Here is an 18,645-nt window from a genome sequence, read left to right as displayed (position 1 = left end):
AGAGCCCAGAAATAAGCCCGTGCATATATGACCAATTAATTTATGACAAAGGAGGCAAAAATACACAATGGGTAAATGACTGTTCAACAAATGGCGCCAGGAAAACTGGAGAGCTACATGCAAATAATAATAATGAAACTAGACCATTATTTTATACAATAAACAAAAATTAACCCCAGATCAATTAAAGCCTTGAATATAAGACGTGAGACCACAAAACTCCCAAAGGAAAACTTTTTTACAGTAAGCTCCTTGACATCAGTCTTAGGGATATTTTTTCTGATTCCAAAGGTAAGGGAAACAAAAGCAAAAATAAACAAATGAGACTACATCAAATTAAAAAGCTTCTGAATAGTGAAGGAAACCAACAGAATGAAAAGGCAACCTACTGAATAGAAGAAGGTATTTGCAAATCATGTATTTAGTAAGGGTTTAATATCCAAAATATATAAAGAATTCCTACAACTCAGTAACAAAACAAAACGAAAAGCTCAAATAAGAAATTGGCAAAAGAGTTGAACAGACATTTTTTCAATGAAGACATATAGATGGCCAACAGGCAAATGAAAAGATGCTGAACATCATTAATCATCAGGGAAAGGCTAATCAAAACAACAGGAGATATCATTTTACATCTGTCAGATGGCTACGACCAAAAGACAAGAATTTAGTGTTGGCAAGGATGTGAGAAAAAGGGAAACTTCGTGCATTGTTGGTAGTGATATAAATTAGCTCAGCCACAATGCAAAACAGTATGGAGTTTCCTCAAAAATTTATAAATAAAACCACCATATGATCCAGCAATTCCATTACTGGATATCTATCTGAAGAAAATAAAAACACTAATTGGAGAAGATGTATGTACCCCTATGTTCATTGCCACATTATTCACAGTTGCCAAGATATGAAAAGAGGGACACCTGGGTGGCTTATTTGGTTAAGTGTCTGACTTCAGCTCAGGTCATGATCTCACGGTTCATGAGTTTGAGTCCTGTGTCAGGCTCTGTGCTGACAGCACGGAGACTGGAAGCCTGCTTAGAGTTCTGTGTCTCCATCTCTGCCCCTCCCCTGCTCACAGTCTCTCTCTCTCTCCCTCTCTCAAAAACAAACATTAAAAAAAATTTTTTTAAGATATGAAAACAATGCTTAAATGCCCATCAATGAATGAATGGATAGGGGCACCTGGGTGGCTCAGTTGGTTGAGTGTCCGACTTCGGCTCAGGTCACGATCTCGCGGTTTGTGAGCTCGAGCCCCGCGTCGGGCTCTGTGCTGACAGCTCAGAACCTGGAGCCTGCTTCAGATTCTGTGTCTCCCTCTCTCTCTGCCCCTCCCCCACTCACACTCTGTGTCTCTCACCTTCAAAAATAAATAAACATTAAAAAAATTCTTTAAAAAAAATGAATGAATGGATAAAGACAATGTGGTAGATGTATATAACAGAATACTACTCAGCCATAAAAAAGAATGAAATCTTGTCACTTGTGACAACATGGATGGACCTTGAGGGCACTATTCTAAGTGAAATAAGTCAGAGAAAGACAAATACTGCATTATTTCACTTGTATGTGGAACCTAAAAACCAAACAAATAAACAAAACAAACAAACCCAAACACACAGATACAGAGAACAGATTAGAAGTTGTCGGAGGAGTTTTGGAGAAATGGGGGAGTGGATGAAAGGGATCAAGAAACACAAACTGGCAATTATAAAATAAGTAAGTCATGGAGATAGAATGTACAACATGGAGAATATACTGAATTATATTGTATTAACTTTGCGAGATGATAGAGGGTAATTAGACTAATTGTGGTGATCAGTTTGCAATGTTTACAAATGTCAAATCACTAAACTATACACATGAAACTAATATAACATTGTATGTCAACTACCCGTCATTAAAAAAACAGTATTAATTGCCCACCTGCAAAAATTATTTTCTCTTCCAACTTTCATTCTATGACTAAATGCAATGCTTTCCTATATAACATGGAGTGGGGTGGAGCATAAAGCATGGAAAACCAATATTCTTATACTCTAAGGTTTTTTAACTTGGTTAAAGGTCACAAAAGTAGAATAGAGAAGCCTACTGAATTAGCTATCATAAATAATAAATAGGTTGCATAGAGAAAAGACAGGATTCCCAAACACCTATAAAGCACACTTTGTATCTACATCTGTATCTAGTTGATTTTCATATAAACAACATCCTTTCAGGGAATTAACTGAACCGCTATGAAAAAGCAGAGGAACAGTATTAGTAAGTAAATCAAGACCAAAGGCATATCCGATAGTGATTAAGGTCTTACAATTAATCTATATGAACTATGAAGAAGAATATAAAAATGAGACCCATCAAGAGAGAAAAACTCAAGAGCCTTTCATTAAAAATAAAACAAACCATTTACACAAAAGTATTTCAAAATTTATTTCAAAGCATGTTCAAAAGAATATAAAAGATTTATTTTTTATCTTTTTCTCAAGTTTGTACCCTGGATTAAGTAGAGCTTAAAATCCAAAAAAATGCCCAAGATTCCCCAAACCTGATCTGAGAATTACGTAAGAGTTAGCTACTCAGAGAGATAAGCCTGTAGCACCCATATAGCTCTTATACACCTGAAAGCAGCAAATGATTCCCTCCTTTTTCATCTTACTAACATGGCTGTAATTATACTTCCAATAAGATGTGAAACCAATGAGAAAAACAGTGCAACATTTCACTGGAAGTAGAAATTAAGTATGAGCTCAGCAATCAGCTCCTGCAAGCATGTGTAAATAATGACAGGGGAAAACGGGTCATTCCCACGTGATCAGCTGAGTGAGTGGGCAGTTGAAGTCAAGGTGAAAACAGTAAGGATAAACAAAGCAGCATGAAGGAAAAGCACTGAGTGATGTTCTTCAAGGTCCGTTGACAAAGGACAGATGTAAGTAAATATTTCTCATACATCCTGGAAGCAAAAGAAAACAAAAATTAGTGCAAGCAGCAAAACAAAATTCAAAACCTTTTAAAGTCCAATCTGAAGCTCCTTCAAAGAATACTCTTCTTACTATATTGAGTTTAATGCCTATTTTTTAATGATTTAATGTCCCAGTGACATGTTTTAATTTTCAAGTCCCATTGCATTGGATTCACAAAATAGTCTCTGTCAACAATGTAATGGCTTGTTGAATGACAGCTCATCAGCTGTGTTCTTAGAGATAGGCTAACATAGGTCACAAATAATAGTGTTCACAAATATTGTCACCCACCTCCATAGTTACAGCAAGGACAGGACAAGCACAGTGTGAAGCAGAACAATTTAAATGGAAATGTATGGAGTAGAATGGCGCCATATTATACAACAGAAAGCTGACTTCTAAGGGGACCTTGAGTTAGGGAGATGGACTAAATGAGTTCCCTCTGCCCCCTACCATGTGCAAACGATCAAGAATTCTCCATCAGGCTTCCAGAATGCTGGGGCCAAGTCACACTTGGCATTCAGACTATTGCTGTTCTAACATTCTGGGAAACTAAAATCTCAGGTTGCCTCATAGGTCATGGCAAATGCTCAAATGCCCTTGAAGACATAGGATTTAGGGTTCCACAGCATTTCAAAGGGTCTCACCTACTGACATCAAAGAGAATTTGAAGTGATTCTTTCAACATCCTACCCTACGTACCTCATGAAAAGTAGAGGGGTCGAGAAAACCAAAATGTTTTTAAATGCAACAGCAATTTTAAATTATCAAAGAAAAAATACATATATATAAAGCAATATGAGAAGAATGTGACTTAAATGTTAAAGATTTAAAGATAAAGATCAATCTCATTTGTCTACCCAAAATATACTTATTAAAGGCCTACTACTTAAGTGCTTATATGATGTTTCAAAAATCAAGTTTTTCTCTCTTTGGCTTTCATTATTGTTTTGTCATATTTTCTGCCTTCTTCCTTTTCTTCTTTTTGAGCCTTTTACTGATTCCAGTATTTCCTCCAAGCCCTATCTGTGAGCTCTTCTCGATCATTCCCAGGGTAGCTCAAGTGTCAGCAACCAACTTCTAAATAAATGACACAGTCTAAACACCTCTGTATACTAACGTTTTGTCCACTTATTTACAAAATCTTCATATATGACTTCTTTCTTTTGTACGGTGTCCTTTGATGAACAGATGTTTCATTTTAATGCATATTTATCATTAGTTTTTGGTTTATACCTGGGGTCTTACAAAATCCTCCATTTTGTAGTCTATTCTAAAATTTAAAAAGTCTTCATTTCTACTTATAAGCCTTAATCCATCTGGAATTAACTGGTTACGATGCCATGTGGGTTCTCAATTTGTCCTGCCAGCAATTTGTTAACAGTTCATCTTCCCCCAATGATGTGCTCTGCCTTCTGTCATACATCAGAATTCCAGAAATGGCTGGGTCCACCTGGGCCAATTCCAGACAATATTAAATATTTAACTAAGTCCCCATACATATTTCTTTATCTTTAGGAGTGAATTGGCTATTCTTGGTTCTTTGCTTTGATTAGGATTTAATGAAATCTATAGATAATTTGAGAGCTCATTCCTATTTCTACCCATTAAACAAGGTATAACTTCTTCATTCATTTGTTCCTTAGGGTCTTTCTATAAAAAATTTATATATATTTTTAAAGGTTATGTGCATTTTTGGTTTATCTTTTTATTAAATTTTTTGTTTATTCACAATGTATAAAAATGAAGTGAGTTTTTACATATTGATCCTGCATCTACCAACATTGTTGGCTCCTCGTTTATTCTAATAACTTAAATATCAATTCCTTCAGATTTTCTGAGTAAATGATTGTATCATCTATTAATTATAAATGTTTCTTTTCCTTTCAACCTTTATATATGATTTAAAGGAAATGCTTTTGATGTATTTTTATTATAGGATTTCGATCAGTTTATTAGCTAAAGAAATGTCCTTTCTCTTCCTCCTTTGTTAGCAATTTTACCACAAATGAATATTGAAATGTATCAAGTTGTTTCTTTTTCCTGTATCTATTGAGATGATCATATGGTATTTTTCCTATAATTTATGAGATAAACCATCTCAGTTTTTTTGTTTTTTAATTTGTGATAAATCTGTCAAAATTTGTGATATTTTCAATCTGTTTATGAGTGAGCTTACATACATTTTTTTTCTGTATAGTGTTTGTGTAATTTTGATTCAAGTTATATTCACTTGCTTAACCCTTTGAGAGAATATTTTCTCTTTTTTTCATTTATCTGGAAAACTTTCTAGACATTTGAAATTATCTGTTCCTTCAACATTTCGTACAACTTTTCTGCAATATGTCTAGGTCTGGTTTTTATTTTATGAAAAGACGGTGACAAATTAATTTAGATAGTGTTTACATCATTTTGAATTCTCACCAACAGTGTGTGAATGAACCTTTATCTCCACAGCCTTGCCAACAGACAGAGTATATTGCCAAACTTTTGTTCTTTTGCCAAAATAATAGATGAGAAATGGTATTTTGATTTAGTTCCTAATTCGAATTCCTTTTATTGTGATGAGTTCATTGAGTGCTTTAATTCCAAAGATTAAATTTCTTTATTCCTAGAAGTTCTATTTTGTTCTTTTTTCAAATCTTTTTGTTTGTCTTTGTCTCTTGTTTTCCCTTATTGTCTCAAATCCAAAATTTGGTCCATTGAATGTTTTATACACAGCTATTTTCAATTTGGTATCTAAGCATTTTGATATATCAAATCATTTGGTCCTAAATCTTTGTTGTTTGGCCAACCTTCAATCACAGCCACCTGTTTCCTTGTGCCTGTGCTAAGTTCCAATTAGTGTTTTATGCTTGGGATACATCAGTGAGCAAAACAATCAAAGGACCCTGATTGACACAATACGGAACATGCATTATCACAGGGAGAGACTAAGAGTAAACAGTCAACAACACATATAAGCAAATAATATTAGAAAGATGTAAGAAATTGCAGAGTGCCAGAGAAAAGGAAGTGGAGGTTGGAAAACGTATGGCTAGAGCCAGGGATGAGGGCGCAGGTGGCAGCATTAAATAAATGGCCAAGGAAACCTCAATGGGGTGGAATTCTACAAAATGCTTGGAGAATAAATCATATGGAGAAAGGTACAGAAGGAGCAGCCAGTGCAAAGGCCTTAAGGTGAAAGCATCCAGGTCCTTAAGTTTTCAAAGAGAAGCAAGAAAACTATCATGGCTGAGAGGAATGAGAAAGAAGGGCAGTGGCAGGAGAGCACCAGTGGGGTAAAGTGGGGTCTAGATCAGGTTGCACCCTGTAGGTGACTATATGGACTTTGGCTTTTACTCCATTGGATTTAGAGAGTCATGGGAGCCACTGGGGTATTTCAAGCAGGAAAGTGACAGGATCTGGCTTCTGTTCCAAAGGGATCACTCTTATATTGAGAATAGGTTCTAAGTGGCTAAGTGTGGAAGCAATGAAACCATCTTGGAGACTTTTTCGAGAATCTAGATAAACATAATGGAGGTTAGAAGCAGGGTAATAGTGGTGGAAGTGGTGAGAAGCTACTGGATTGTATATATTTTGAAGGAAAAGAAAAAAAGATCTGTTGATGGATCAGTTATGAGATGTGAGATGGGTTGTACCATTATATAAACAGCAAAGAGAGCAGATGGAGCCTGTGGGTAGAGCGGATCAAAGGTTTCCTTAGTAGGACAATCACGTCCTACCAAGTTTTAGACATGTGAAGGTTGAAATGTCCATTAGACATACAAGTAGAGATGTTGCGTGGACAAATCGATAATGCAAGTCTGGAGTCAAGGAAGAGGTAGAGGCTGGAATTAGAAATGTGAGAGTAATAAGGGGTGCCTGGGTGGCTCATTCGGCTAAGTGTCTGACTAAGTATGACACTTAGTATGACCAGGTCATAATCTCACGGTTCTCGAGTTCAAGCCCTGGGTCAGGCTCTGTGCTGACAGCTCAGAGCCTGGAGCCTGCTTCAGATTCTGTGTCTCCTGCTCTCTCTGCTCCTCCCCTGCTCATGTGCTTGCTCTCTCTCTCAAAAATAAACATTAAAAAATTAAAAAAAAAAAGAAACACGGGAGTAATAAGCACAAAAATTGTATTTAATGTAATGATAACCAAGAAGGCCACCAAGGTATTAAGTGAACATAAAATTCAGAAGGCGGTCCAAGGTGGATCTCTGAGGTGCTCCAATGGTGAGAGGACAAGATGCAGGGGATTCAGCAAAGGAGAATGAAAAGGAGTAGCCACTGAGGTTGGTGGAAACTCAGGACAGACGAGTGCCCCAGAAGCCAAGTAAACAGTTTCAGAGAGGAGGGAATGACTCGCCGTGACAAATGATGCTGGTACATCAAAAGACGAAGATCGAAAAATAACCACCGGACTTTGTAATGTGGACATTGTAAATGACCATGACAAGAGCATTATGGTTGGATGGATAAGGTCTTAATTCTGATTTAAATAAGTGTAAGAGAAATGGGAACAAAGAAATTAGAAAAGCTGAAGGACAGATACCTCTTGGAGTTCTGCTTGAAAGAGGAACAAAGAAATAGAACAGTAGCAAGAGGGAGGGGGATATCAATATAATTTGTGTCTCTATTTTATGCTGATGGGAATTTTCTAGTTGAGATGAATATTTGATGATTCGGAAGAGAGGGGAGTGTCATTAGAGCAAAGTCCCTCAGTAGGTGGAGGAGTAAGAATCTGGTCTCCAAGGAAAAACAGGCATATAGGTAAGGATGTCTATAGGGAGGTGGAGTTGGGAGCCTGAAGAAACTCTCATCTTTGTCACAGCTTCCTTCAAGTAAGGGAAGAGCCGATAACCACTTTGGACTTGGTTCTGATTGTCCTACTAAGGAAACTTTAATAGCCTTCACTCCTATCATGAGAAAATGATGTTCCTTTCTTTTTACCCATGAAGAATCTAAGCAGAGATTCAGAGCTCACTTCCATAGGGCCTACCAATGGTCGGTGGTGAACCAGATTCCCAAATTCTCATTCCCTTAACAGCAGTTCATGTGGTATTCATTTACTCTCTCCCATTATCCTTCCCGCAATCCCATGTATTTTTCTAAGTAGTTTCTAAATTTTGAGAGTTGGTAGAGGTAGAGGAGAGAACGTGCAGAGAGTTCCCAAGTCCTGTCCAAAATCAAACTTCCAGTCGTGTTTCACGACATACAAATTCCACGAATTTGGATAACGTCTCAAACTCACTCACAATGCCCCATTTTCCACATGACTCCTACTCACATATTCTTACAAGGAAGTCAATAATTTGTAAATTGTAATTCATGATGGAAAGATACTGTGTGTTGATTCTTTTCTTGTTCTTCCATCTTGTCCCTATTCTCAATGCCACAGTGATACACGTGGGCACGCGTCGTGGAAAGACATGCCCAGTGTATACACTGAAGAGAACTGTTAGATCTATCCATCAATTTTAACTACTAAACGCCTTTCAAGAAAACATCCATAAGATTTCCAACAGATTGTCTTCTCAAAAATTATCTTTTGTCCATCAAATATTTATTAAAGGGTGATCTCTAGAGTTTCCGGGCCAGCAAGCACTTGTTTTGTTGTATTTTACCAGTTTAAAGATCTCTACCTGTTCCATTTCTTTTAGTAGGTACATATGTACTTGGCTTAAATTAAATTATAAAACCCACTATAGTTAGTTTTGATTCTGTATGCATTGCAAACCCTGCAATCATACATTCAGAAGATCTGGTGTGGGTTCAATGATATATTGTGCACGCAAAACACATTAAACACATATTACAACACAGTTGCAATGTTTTCTTCACAGAAATCCAGAAAGACATTTCATTCTCAGAAAGTGCCTTTTGCTGTAGGGTTTTTTAAAAATCATTTTGTAGTGAAAAATTAAATACTGGTTTCTTTGATGTGGTAGTTTCACCGAAAGACTATATTACTAGAGAATGCTTACTATTTTTATAACCATATTGCACTTAAAGTCTTCTTGAAAAAATTTTTTTTCATTTGTTTTTGTTGTAGGGTCTGGGAAAGGGGTGATAAAAAAAAAATCCTTACAGTCCAGGCAATTACCCTGAGAGCAAAGGGCAGGTGTCATTTTTTATTGTGATTGGCCAGAGCTGAAACCTGGACTTTCTCCTTCTCTCTAGAAACTATTGTGGAATTTACAGTAATCACCCTGGCTGACTGCCCATCACACAGCTGAACAGCACACCAAAAAAATAATATCTTGGGAGAAGGCCCAACATATTTTTAAAATTCTCATTGTTTTTACTTTTCAACTTTCAAAGATTTTTTTTAAGAGACAAGAAAAAACTCACCCAGCTGTTACCACTATTCATATTCCAATGGCCTCCAAAGTGCTCGAAGCCACCTGGTTGACTTTTGCCTTGGAGTCGGTCCAGAAAAGCATTATTTACCCTTTAAAACAATGAAAAATGTGTGTAAGTGGAAAGCATGCTATAGGGCTGAGAGATTTTTGAGAACCTAAGGTGCTGTATGAACTGACCGTGGGGATTGCTTTCCCCTACCCCCACCGCTTAGAAGAAATCTATAGAAACTTCTTCTCACATTAACCATATGACAATATGACAGGCTGTTAAGAGCCATCGGCTGGAGCTGGTGCCAGATGTGGGCAGAGGGGGAACAGTTCCGAACTTCAGAGCTTCATTCCCTCATCTTCTACCAGTTCAACAAGAGCTTTGTTCCTGAGCAACTGTCTCCTTGCGGGCCATGCCAGGTGTGAGCTCCGGAGGCTGAAGGAAGACGGAAGCTTCAGCAAGACCTAAAACGTGAAGGGGAACCCGAAGTAGCTCTGTGGCATTGCTGCTGCAACACAGATGTCCCTCCCATATGCCCTGTACCCCACTGTCAGTCTCGCTAAAGTAAATCTTGTAAGTGAAGAGTAGAAGGAAAATGGGAAGAGAGTATAAGAAAGGGGAAATATCAGAAGAGGGAAACTTGACCTTTCAAAAGAAAGAATGGGCAGAGCTTTCCCTCGTGTTTGCTGATACTTGCAGTAACCGATTTCAGAAATTAAATTTAACACATAGGTGAAACCTTAAGGAAAGGCAAGAAAATGATTATCATAAAGGTCAGAATAACCATACGGTGATGGTTGTATTCTACTTCTGGAGCTGGCTACTTAGAGGCTCCCCCTATAATTAATCCATGGACTTTCCTGTGTGTTACATATTACAACTTTTGAATTAAAAAATGTAAATTAGGGGTGTCTGGGTGGCTCAATCAGTTAAGCTTCTAGCTCTTGGTCTTGGCTAAGGTCAAGATCTCATGATTCATGAGTTCGGACCCCACATTGGGCTCTGTGCTGGCCGCATGGAGCCTGCTTGGGATTCTCCCTCCCTCTCTCTTCCCTTCCCCACTCATACTGTGTCTATCTCAAAATAAACAAACAAACTTAAAAAAAAAAAAGTAAATTAAAGGCAACACCATGCTCTCAGTTGCCCATGTATTGTTGAGTCTGGGACATGGAAGCTGAAGAAACAATGCTGTAATAGGTACCCTATGATGTCAACTGATTCTTGAGGAATAGCGTCATTAAGACCATAAGCTTCTTGGCAGAAACAGGTCTGGCGCACCTGGGCGGCTCAGTCGGTTGAGCACCCAACTTCAGCTCAGGTCACGATCTCGAAGTTCGTAAGTTCAAGCCCCATATCTGGCTCACTGCTGTCAGCCTGTCAGTGCAGAGCCACCTTCAGATCCTCTGTCCCCCTCTCTCTGCCCCTTCCCCACTTGTGCTCTCCCCAAAATAATAAAATATTTTAAAAGAAAAGAAACACAGTGCCTGATGCATAGCAGCAGATCAATATATGTTTATGAAAGGAAGGGTAGGCAGGCCCCATTCACAGCCTCCTTTTCAGTCATGAAGATTAACAGGAAGTAGTCATGGTAGGTGGCTATAAGTCAATGACTGGGGAATTTGGGAACCTTGAGGATAATGACTGCTGGGTGGCAAAGCCAGAGGCTGGGTTTGTTTTGTGCCTAGCTAAAATGTTCAGTGCTAGCTAAAATGCCACCTGCACGTTGACCCAGAATGCTCTCTCTGGCTTACTGGGTTGCTATTTTCTCAACAACTTTAAGACCTATCAGGTGGTAGTCACATCTTAGCTGCTAGAAAGGTTTTTCTTTTTTCCTCTCTCACCATAAAGTATACCCAAGTGCCATATTCTAGTCAGCCTGGTTCACTGAAGAGTATGACATTTATGTCCCCTTTTCTAGACTTCTCAGCATGCAGATTGAACAGTATGTTACTGAGCTAGAGACCTGAATATTAAGAGAAATCCGACCCTTAAAAGTAGATCTACCCCCTATGATCAGTAATTGTGCTACTGGGTATTCACCCAAAGAATACAAAAACACTAATTCAAAGGGAAACATGAACCCCTATGTTTATTGAAGTATTATATACAATAGCCAAACTATGGAAGCAGCCCAAGTGTCCATTGATAGATGAATGGACATACATACACACATAAGGGAATATTATTCAGCCATCAAAAAGAATGAAATCTTGCCATTTGCAACAACACGGATGGAGGTAGAGTTATAGTGCCAAGAGAAATAAATCAGAGAAAGACAAATACCATGGGATTTCACTCATATGTGGAATTTAAGAAACAAAACAAGCAAAGGGAAAAAGAGAGAGAGAGAGAGAGAGAGAGAGAGGAAAACCAAGGAACAAGCTCTTAACTATCACGAATAAACATGGTTACCACGGGGGAGGTGGGTGGGGTATGGATAAAATAGATGATGGAGATTAAAGAGTACACTTATCATGATGAAAAAGAAAAGAGAGAGAGAGAAAACTGATCCTCATCCTCCTTAACCACACAACCAAGGGTATTCTGGATTGCCCATGTGCCTGGGACTGTTTTCATCTAGTATTTTTGTCAGCAAAGATGGGCTTTCCTTCAACATCCCCCATCCACCCCACATCCAAACCACTAGAAGTTTTGTTGACTCTACCCGCTAAACACATCCTGAATTCACCCCTTTCTTTCCATGGCCATCATTCTAGTCCAAATCATTATCCTCTCACGCCTTGCTTTTGCTTCCACTCCCACCCTCTATAATTTGGTCTCCACACAACCACCTGACTAAATTATAAAAGAGATCATGCCTTCCTTTTGCTTAAAACCCTCCTATGATTTCCCATTAGTCTTAGAATAAAATCACTGGCTTCCAAAACCTTGTACTTCCTGGCTCCCGCCAACCTCATTTCACCGTATTCCCTTCCTCACCATCTACAATCCAATCACTAAAGACTCAAACTCCAAAGTCACTCCCACTTTAGGGCCTTTGCATTTTCTCCCATACCAGATAACAGGGGACATCTAAGTGTATACTTTGGACCCCAATCTCTATGTGATGGTCTCTTGTCCTTTCATGCTACCTCTTCATGGAGGAACTATGACCTCCAATCTCTCCCTTAATCTCACCCCGGATGTGTTCCTCACGGTACATATCATTGTCTGAAATACCACTGCTCTCAACTTGTTGACTTCTATTTCTCGTCTCCAGATTGTAATTTCCATGCAGTCAGGGATGTTCTCTGCTATTTTACGCCTGTTCCCAGGGCCTAGAACAAAGCCTTCACACAGTGTGCCTTGATACGTAAAAGGTGAATACATGAATCATGCAGGTGCGTGGTCCCCACATCTGTCTGCTTCTCTGACGGCAGTTGCATCGTGAAACCCCCAAAGGTGGTGAGTACAGGCTGAAGAACTGCTCTCAGTTTGCTCACACACTGGGAGGACTGATGGCTTGTCATGTACGCAAATGGTATGATTCACCTCTGAGCACCAGTTACTAAGAGGACGTCACTTACTAAAGAGATTGAATTCTCAATAGGAATCAGGAAAAACAAACGAAAGAAAAAGTACCTGTTTATATAGTTTTGTTTACTAGCGTTAGAAAGTGCATGCCCTTTACTGCAGTACTCTGGATTTTCTTCTAAGGGTTAATATCGATAAAAACCAGGGCACGTGGGTGGCTCAGTCGGTTGAGCGTCCGACTTCGGCTCAGGTCATGATCTCACAGTTCGTGAGTTTGAGCCCCGCGTCAGGCTCTGTGCTGCCAGCTCAGGGCCTGGAGCCTGCTTTGAATTCTGTCTCTCCCTCTCTCTCTGCTCCTCCCCTGCTCACACTCTCTCTCTCAAAAGTGAATAAAGATTTAAAATATATATATATATATATATATATATATATATATATATATATATATATATGGATAAAAACTACTTAAGGATGGTTCAAGTTTCAATGAATTGATTCAATTCACTCCAGTTTGCAGCTCATGGCCCAGATCCTTTCAAGTCCTTGACCCTCATGCTCTGTCTTTTCTTTCTGAGGTTTCAACTTTCTTCTCTTGCTCAAAAAGTTATGATGGGTCAGGTCAGGTGCAGCCAAGCTCAGTCAGTATTGGATACACTGAAAAACTTGTGAGGAATACCATAAACTTTCTCTTATAACACTCACCTCTAAACAGTAGAAAGCACATTGTCTTTTTGACTCCAATAAAATTATGTCCCTGGAGAGAATCTGACTTATGTCACACACACACACACACACACACACACACACACACACACACACACACACAGTTGGTGTTGCTGCCCTCAGCAGAAATGGTCACACCATTTTATTCGTTATAAGACTACCAAATGAGTATTTTCATATAATATGGGAAAGCTCACTATAAACTCTAAAGCCCAATACAAACACACACTGTCTTCAAAAACTGATTAAGAACATAAAATATGTGTGTAAAACCTTGATCAGTTATCTCAAAACTGGTTACTGAGTTTATTGCCCAGAGAGATTTCCTATTAAATTTGTATCTATATTTAACTAGAATCCATAAAAAGAGAAAATAAAGTATAGAAAATAAATAGTCCCCCCCCCCAATATTTAGGTATGCAGCAGTATGGAAATACACTTAAAGAATGAGGGCCAAGTTTCCTATAACAAGAAAGTAATCTTTTCCACCTCTGATCAAATAACTTGCATTTTTATTGGAGGCCCATTGAAGATGAATTTCTTAGCAACAGGGCCTATTAATGTGACATATCACACTATCTTTAAGATGTTTAAAGCTTTACAATCCAATCAGTCCTCAGAAATAAAGAGAAATAAGGGGGGGGGGAGAAATAAAGAGAAATAACTGGCTATCACTAACAACCGGTGTTAAAGAAATACACTATTTAGTTTTAAATTTTTTTAATGTTTATTTATTTATTATTGAGAGACAGAGAGAAACAGAGCATGAGCATGGGAGGGGCACAGAAAGGAGGAGACCCAGAATCCGAAGCAGGCTCCAGGCTCTGAGCTGTCAGCACAGAGCCTGACACAGGGCTCAAGCTCACAAACCGTGAGATCATGACCTGAGCCGAAGTCGGATGCTTAACCAACTGAGCCACCCAGGCGCCCCTATTTAGTTTTTTTAATAGAAAGAATTTTAAACAGAAAATGAGAAAAACCAATAAGAGACTAAGCTAGTTTATAACCTACTTTATTAAAATAAAAACAAAAACAAAGGTAGCAGTAACCGTTACCCCTTACCTAACAAAATAGCCTAACCAGTGTCTCAGAGTTTTGATGTTTTCTTTTAATTGGAAAAAAACATATAAATTCACATTTGACATTTTAAAACTATTTGACTGGATTATGGAAGCACAACAATCCAGTCAAAAGAATATGAGTACCCATCCATAGTTCACAGCTCCAGCAGAATCGGGAGCTTCCGTGAACACTTTTTAAAGTCTCAATTACAAAATGAAAGCACCACAATTTAAAACCACACATTAGCAACAGTGGGAAGGTTAAACCTGTAAGTGAAAGCACTCGGTTTTAGAAAAAGAATTTGCTCCTTTAGATCATGAGAGCCTCTACATTAAATACTTCTGAGATCTTCAACCACACTGCAGTAAACTGGGATAAGCCAAGTGCCCCCAGGAGAATCCTAGAATAAGGATAGATATCTATCCTTAGATATCAGGTATCTATCCCTGATATCTATCTGGTATCTGGTATCTATCCCTAGATAGCAGGTATCTATGATATCCGTATACCAATGTGAGTCAGTATACCAGGCCAATATCAGTATGATATTTTACTGGGTGTTAGGAATAAGACAGAGAGTACTTGAAATTTGCTTCGTGGTTCTATTTTAAGCTATTTTCCCCAATATGTTAGTCAATATAAGATAGTTCTTGTCTGAGCTTTCGTACGAGTATCTCACCATCTGGATGAGTTCAATTATTCTAAAATGGTCTACAAACAGTAAAGGATCATCTCAAAGTATTAAAATGCTTTGTTCCCTGGGAGGCAAATTAAGTAGAACCCAAATAAATAGCTTGAGAGCATGATTCTGTTTTCTAGTGTGAATTTATGCCACCTATCCAGAAAAACTGGATTTTGTGTGTGTGTGTGTGTGTGTGTGTGTGTGTGTGAGTGTGCGCGTGCACATGCGCGTAACAGTGGGCATCCTCATATACATATAATACCCCAATAATATAAAGATTAAAAAGGTAATACACGTTCTAAAACACATTCAATATAACTATAGTGATGTCTTAAAACAACTGCAGAAACTTTATAAGTAATTGTTTTAACCAAAGATGCTAATTTTATTAGCCATTTATACCTCTTGTGTTCAGCCTGGTGGGTTTTGGTTCTCTCTTCCTCCTGTTGCTGCCGGTTAAATTCCAGTAATTCACTCTACGAACAATAAAAGTTTTAAAATATGGCTTTCAAGTAACATGGTTGTACAGAAGATACCCAAATCAATTACATATTTAACCTTAGCTGGTATAATATTTCATTTTTGAAACTTTTACTTAAGTACCATTTCCATGTGAATTTTCTTATATAACTAGGTAGCAAAAAAGATTGTGCCTCAAACAATAGCTCTGTGAGTGTAAAATCGTAAGATTAAAAAGCCAGTGTGCATGCTCAAGATATTAGACTAATAGGTACAACATACACAGAGGAAAGTGCAATGTGAGTCAAACTCACCTGTGTCTTACAAAGAAAAATCAAATTAGTTCTTGAAGAAATGCCACACAATACTATTTCCGCGTATTTCTCTAGCATTTCTTTCCCCCAAAATTATAGTAACTTGCAAATAAATGTTGGACTCAATTTTGTAGTACAATTCCATTGGTAAAACATCCTTCAACCTGGAAAATAACCAACTTACCAATTATTGACTCGTTACTTCTAATACCAGCAGAACTTAGGGCTCCCTGGAGGGGTACTTTGCTTCAGGTAGGAGATCATGTTACTACAACTAGACCTCTGCTTCTGACATTCCAGTTATTCTCTTAGAAGAGGCAACTTCCAAACTTTGTTACTCTGTTTCTGATATTAAACCAAAGAACTAGGTGCCAGGATTTCTCCAGTACTCAACTGCCTTCCTTGAGGCAGACTGATTTTTAACCTCTTCTCAAAAACAGAAAAAGGCAAAGGGAAGAGAGTTATCAGGACTGTGTCATAAATTAATGCCTGAGTCAGAGAATTTTCTGGTAGAGAAAATACTGACACGTCTTGATAAAAACATACCAACACATGTATTTTTAACCCTAAAACTTCCTTAATTAAAAGTATAAAGTAAATCCAAAGTCCAGACTGACATTTTGTATTTTTTTTTAACTTTATTCAAAGGCCTTCTGACATGCTATAGTCCTCAAAATAAAGAGACTGGTTTTATATACTGTGATATTCCACATATATTACTTGTCAATCCATAAAGAACACTATTTAATTCTAATTCCTATCTAGCACCATCAACAAGGGAAAAAGAGTTTTCTAAATAACTGAATAATATTCACTCAACTATTCTACAGGCATTTATGCAAGCCTTGTGCTAGAGACTCACTTTTCTACAATGGCATGAAGTCATTTATTTCATTTTATTTTTTGTCACTATAATACATGTACCTAGTTTTAAAAGTCTACCAAGCAACGTGCTGGTTATTAATACTACCAAGGCTTATACAAAAATAAAAGGTGGCACATGGGTGGCTCAGTCAGATAAGCGACCCACTAATTTTGACTCAGGTCATGATCTCACAGTTCTTGAGTTCAAGCCCCGCATTGGGTGCTGCACTGGCAGCCCAGAGCCTGCTTAGGATTCTCTCTCTCCCCTGCTGTCTCTGCCACTCACCCACACACCCTGTCTCTGTCTCTCTTAAAATAAATAAATAAACTTAAAAAAAAAAAAAAAAAAGAAGAAGCTCCTGTCCTCCCCATCAACCACAGAATCACTTTCTTTCTTTCTTTTTTTTTTAACATTTATTTATTTTTGAGAGACAGAGTGAGGCAGAGTGCGAGTACAGGAGGGGCAGAGGGAGGTGGCGCACAGAATCCGAAGCAGGCTCCAGGCTCTGAGCTGTCAGCACAGAGTCCAATGTGGGGCTCAAACCCACAGACCACGAGACTGTGATCTGAGCCGGAGTCAGACGCTAAACCAACTAAGCCACCCCGGCGCCCCTCCCACAGAATCACTTTCAATTCCTATGTGTAGTTTCACCTTTCAATTGCCTCCTTCTTAATAGCATGCAAAGTCTTCTATGTCTTAACTTTTAAAAAACATATCTTTTGACTTCCTGCTATGGGAGAAGATTTATGTCTCTATTACTACCCCCATCCCAGTCCCAACTTCCCCTCCCAAGTACATCACCTTCCTCAGCCCTCATTTTTACCACATTTTCCAACATTCTCTGTGGCAAGGGAGGGGCTCCTGGGGTCCTACAGGTCCTCATTTAGACTTCCAATTCATCATCATCTTTTCAACCCCAGCTCTGGACGCACCAGGTGCCTCCAATTCCAGAATGGCACTGGGACTGCTTCAACTGGCACCTCACTACATCTTGCAAATGGGTTTTGGCTTTTTCTGCTCTACTTTTCAGCTCCCGAAATTCTGCCGATTTCTTTTCTTTGCTGCAATTGCTGGCCTGTTTTGTTTTGGGTTTTTTTTCTGCTCTTCCTGGCTTATGGCTTTAATTTTTTTTTCCTTTATCATCTTTTCGATGGGATTTGGGGAGAGGGGGACTGGAGGTAAGCAAATGAAAAGTTTTTCAAGGAACAATGCTTAACCAGGACTTAACATTTTCAAACAAAAATGTTACCAGAATTCTGCTATTTGTTCCTTACAGTAATTCCCAAAGGTAGGCAGAAAAATAAGGTATTATCTGATGAGTGAATGAATTGAGTGCAGATTATGCTCGTTTTACAGATGAGGGAACAAGATCAGAAACTCAGTTTAACTTATCAAGAGCTAAATGGCTCATTAGTAGCAAAATAAAGACTAAAGTTTAGGCTTTTTTTGTATCTAGTGTCTCTTGCAAGATGCATCCAAAACAGGCAGTTAAGATTAAGGATAACTCGTCAGGAGTTCATCACACTCAAGTATAAACGCCACACCCAGAAATATAGCACCCACTGACACTCAAAAGTTCTAACAGAGCATATCCAGCCTAAATCAAAATCCCTCTTGCCAAAGGATGCCAACTCTTCTCACATGCATTTCTCCAACAAGCAACTTCTGATATCCAGCCCATCCTAAGTTTAATAACATGAATTCTGAACAAATTAAATTCTCATCAGCTCGAAACATGAGACAAAAACTATACAAGGCATATATTCTGAGTATATGT

At 38.4% G+C, this 18,645-nt stretch overlaps 1 protein-coding gene across 3 annotated transcripts in view; it reads right to left on the bottom strand.

The window, feature by feature from the left end:
* Positions 1 to 2,410: 2,410 nt before the first annotated feature.
* EPSTI1 (epithelial stromal interaction 1) overlaps positions 2,411 to 18,645 on the bottom strand; it is a 97,679-nt gene continuing 81,444 nt past the window's right edge. For all 3 annotated transcript variants that reach the window (XM_042977205.1, XM_042977201.1, XM_042977207.1), the window contains 3 exons: positions 15,633 to 15,706; positions 9,290 to 9,389; positions 2,411 to 2,947 (listed from right to left, as the gene is read on the bottom strand). In XM_042977205.1, the coding sequence (XP_042833139.1) occupies positions 2,939 to 2,947; positions 9,290 to 9,389; positions 15,633 to 15,706 (183 nt within the window). In that variant the 3' untranslated portion in view covers positions 2,411 to 2,938. The remainder of the gene's footprint in view (positions 2,948 to 9,289; positions 9,390 to 15,632; positions 15,707 to 18,645) is intronic.

Source organism: Panthera tigris, chromosome A1 (genome assembly GCF_018350195.1).
Source record: "Panthera tigris isolate Pti1 chromosome A1, P.tigris_Pti1_mat1.1, whole genome shotgun sequence".
Classification (NCBI taxonomy): domain Eukaryota; kingdom Metazoa; phylum Chordata; class Mammalia; order Carnivora; family Felidae; genus Panthera; species Panthera tigris.
This window is presented reverse-complemented; position numbering and strand designations above follow the sequence as displayed.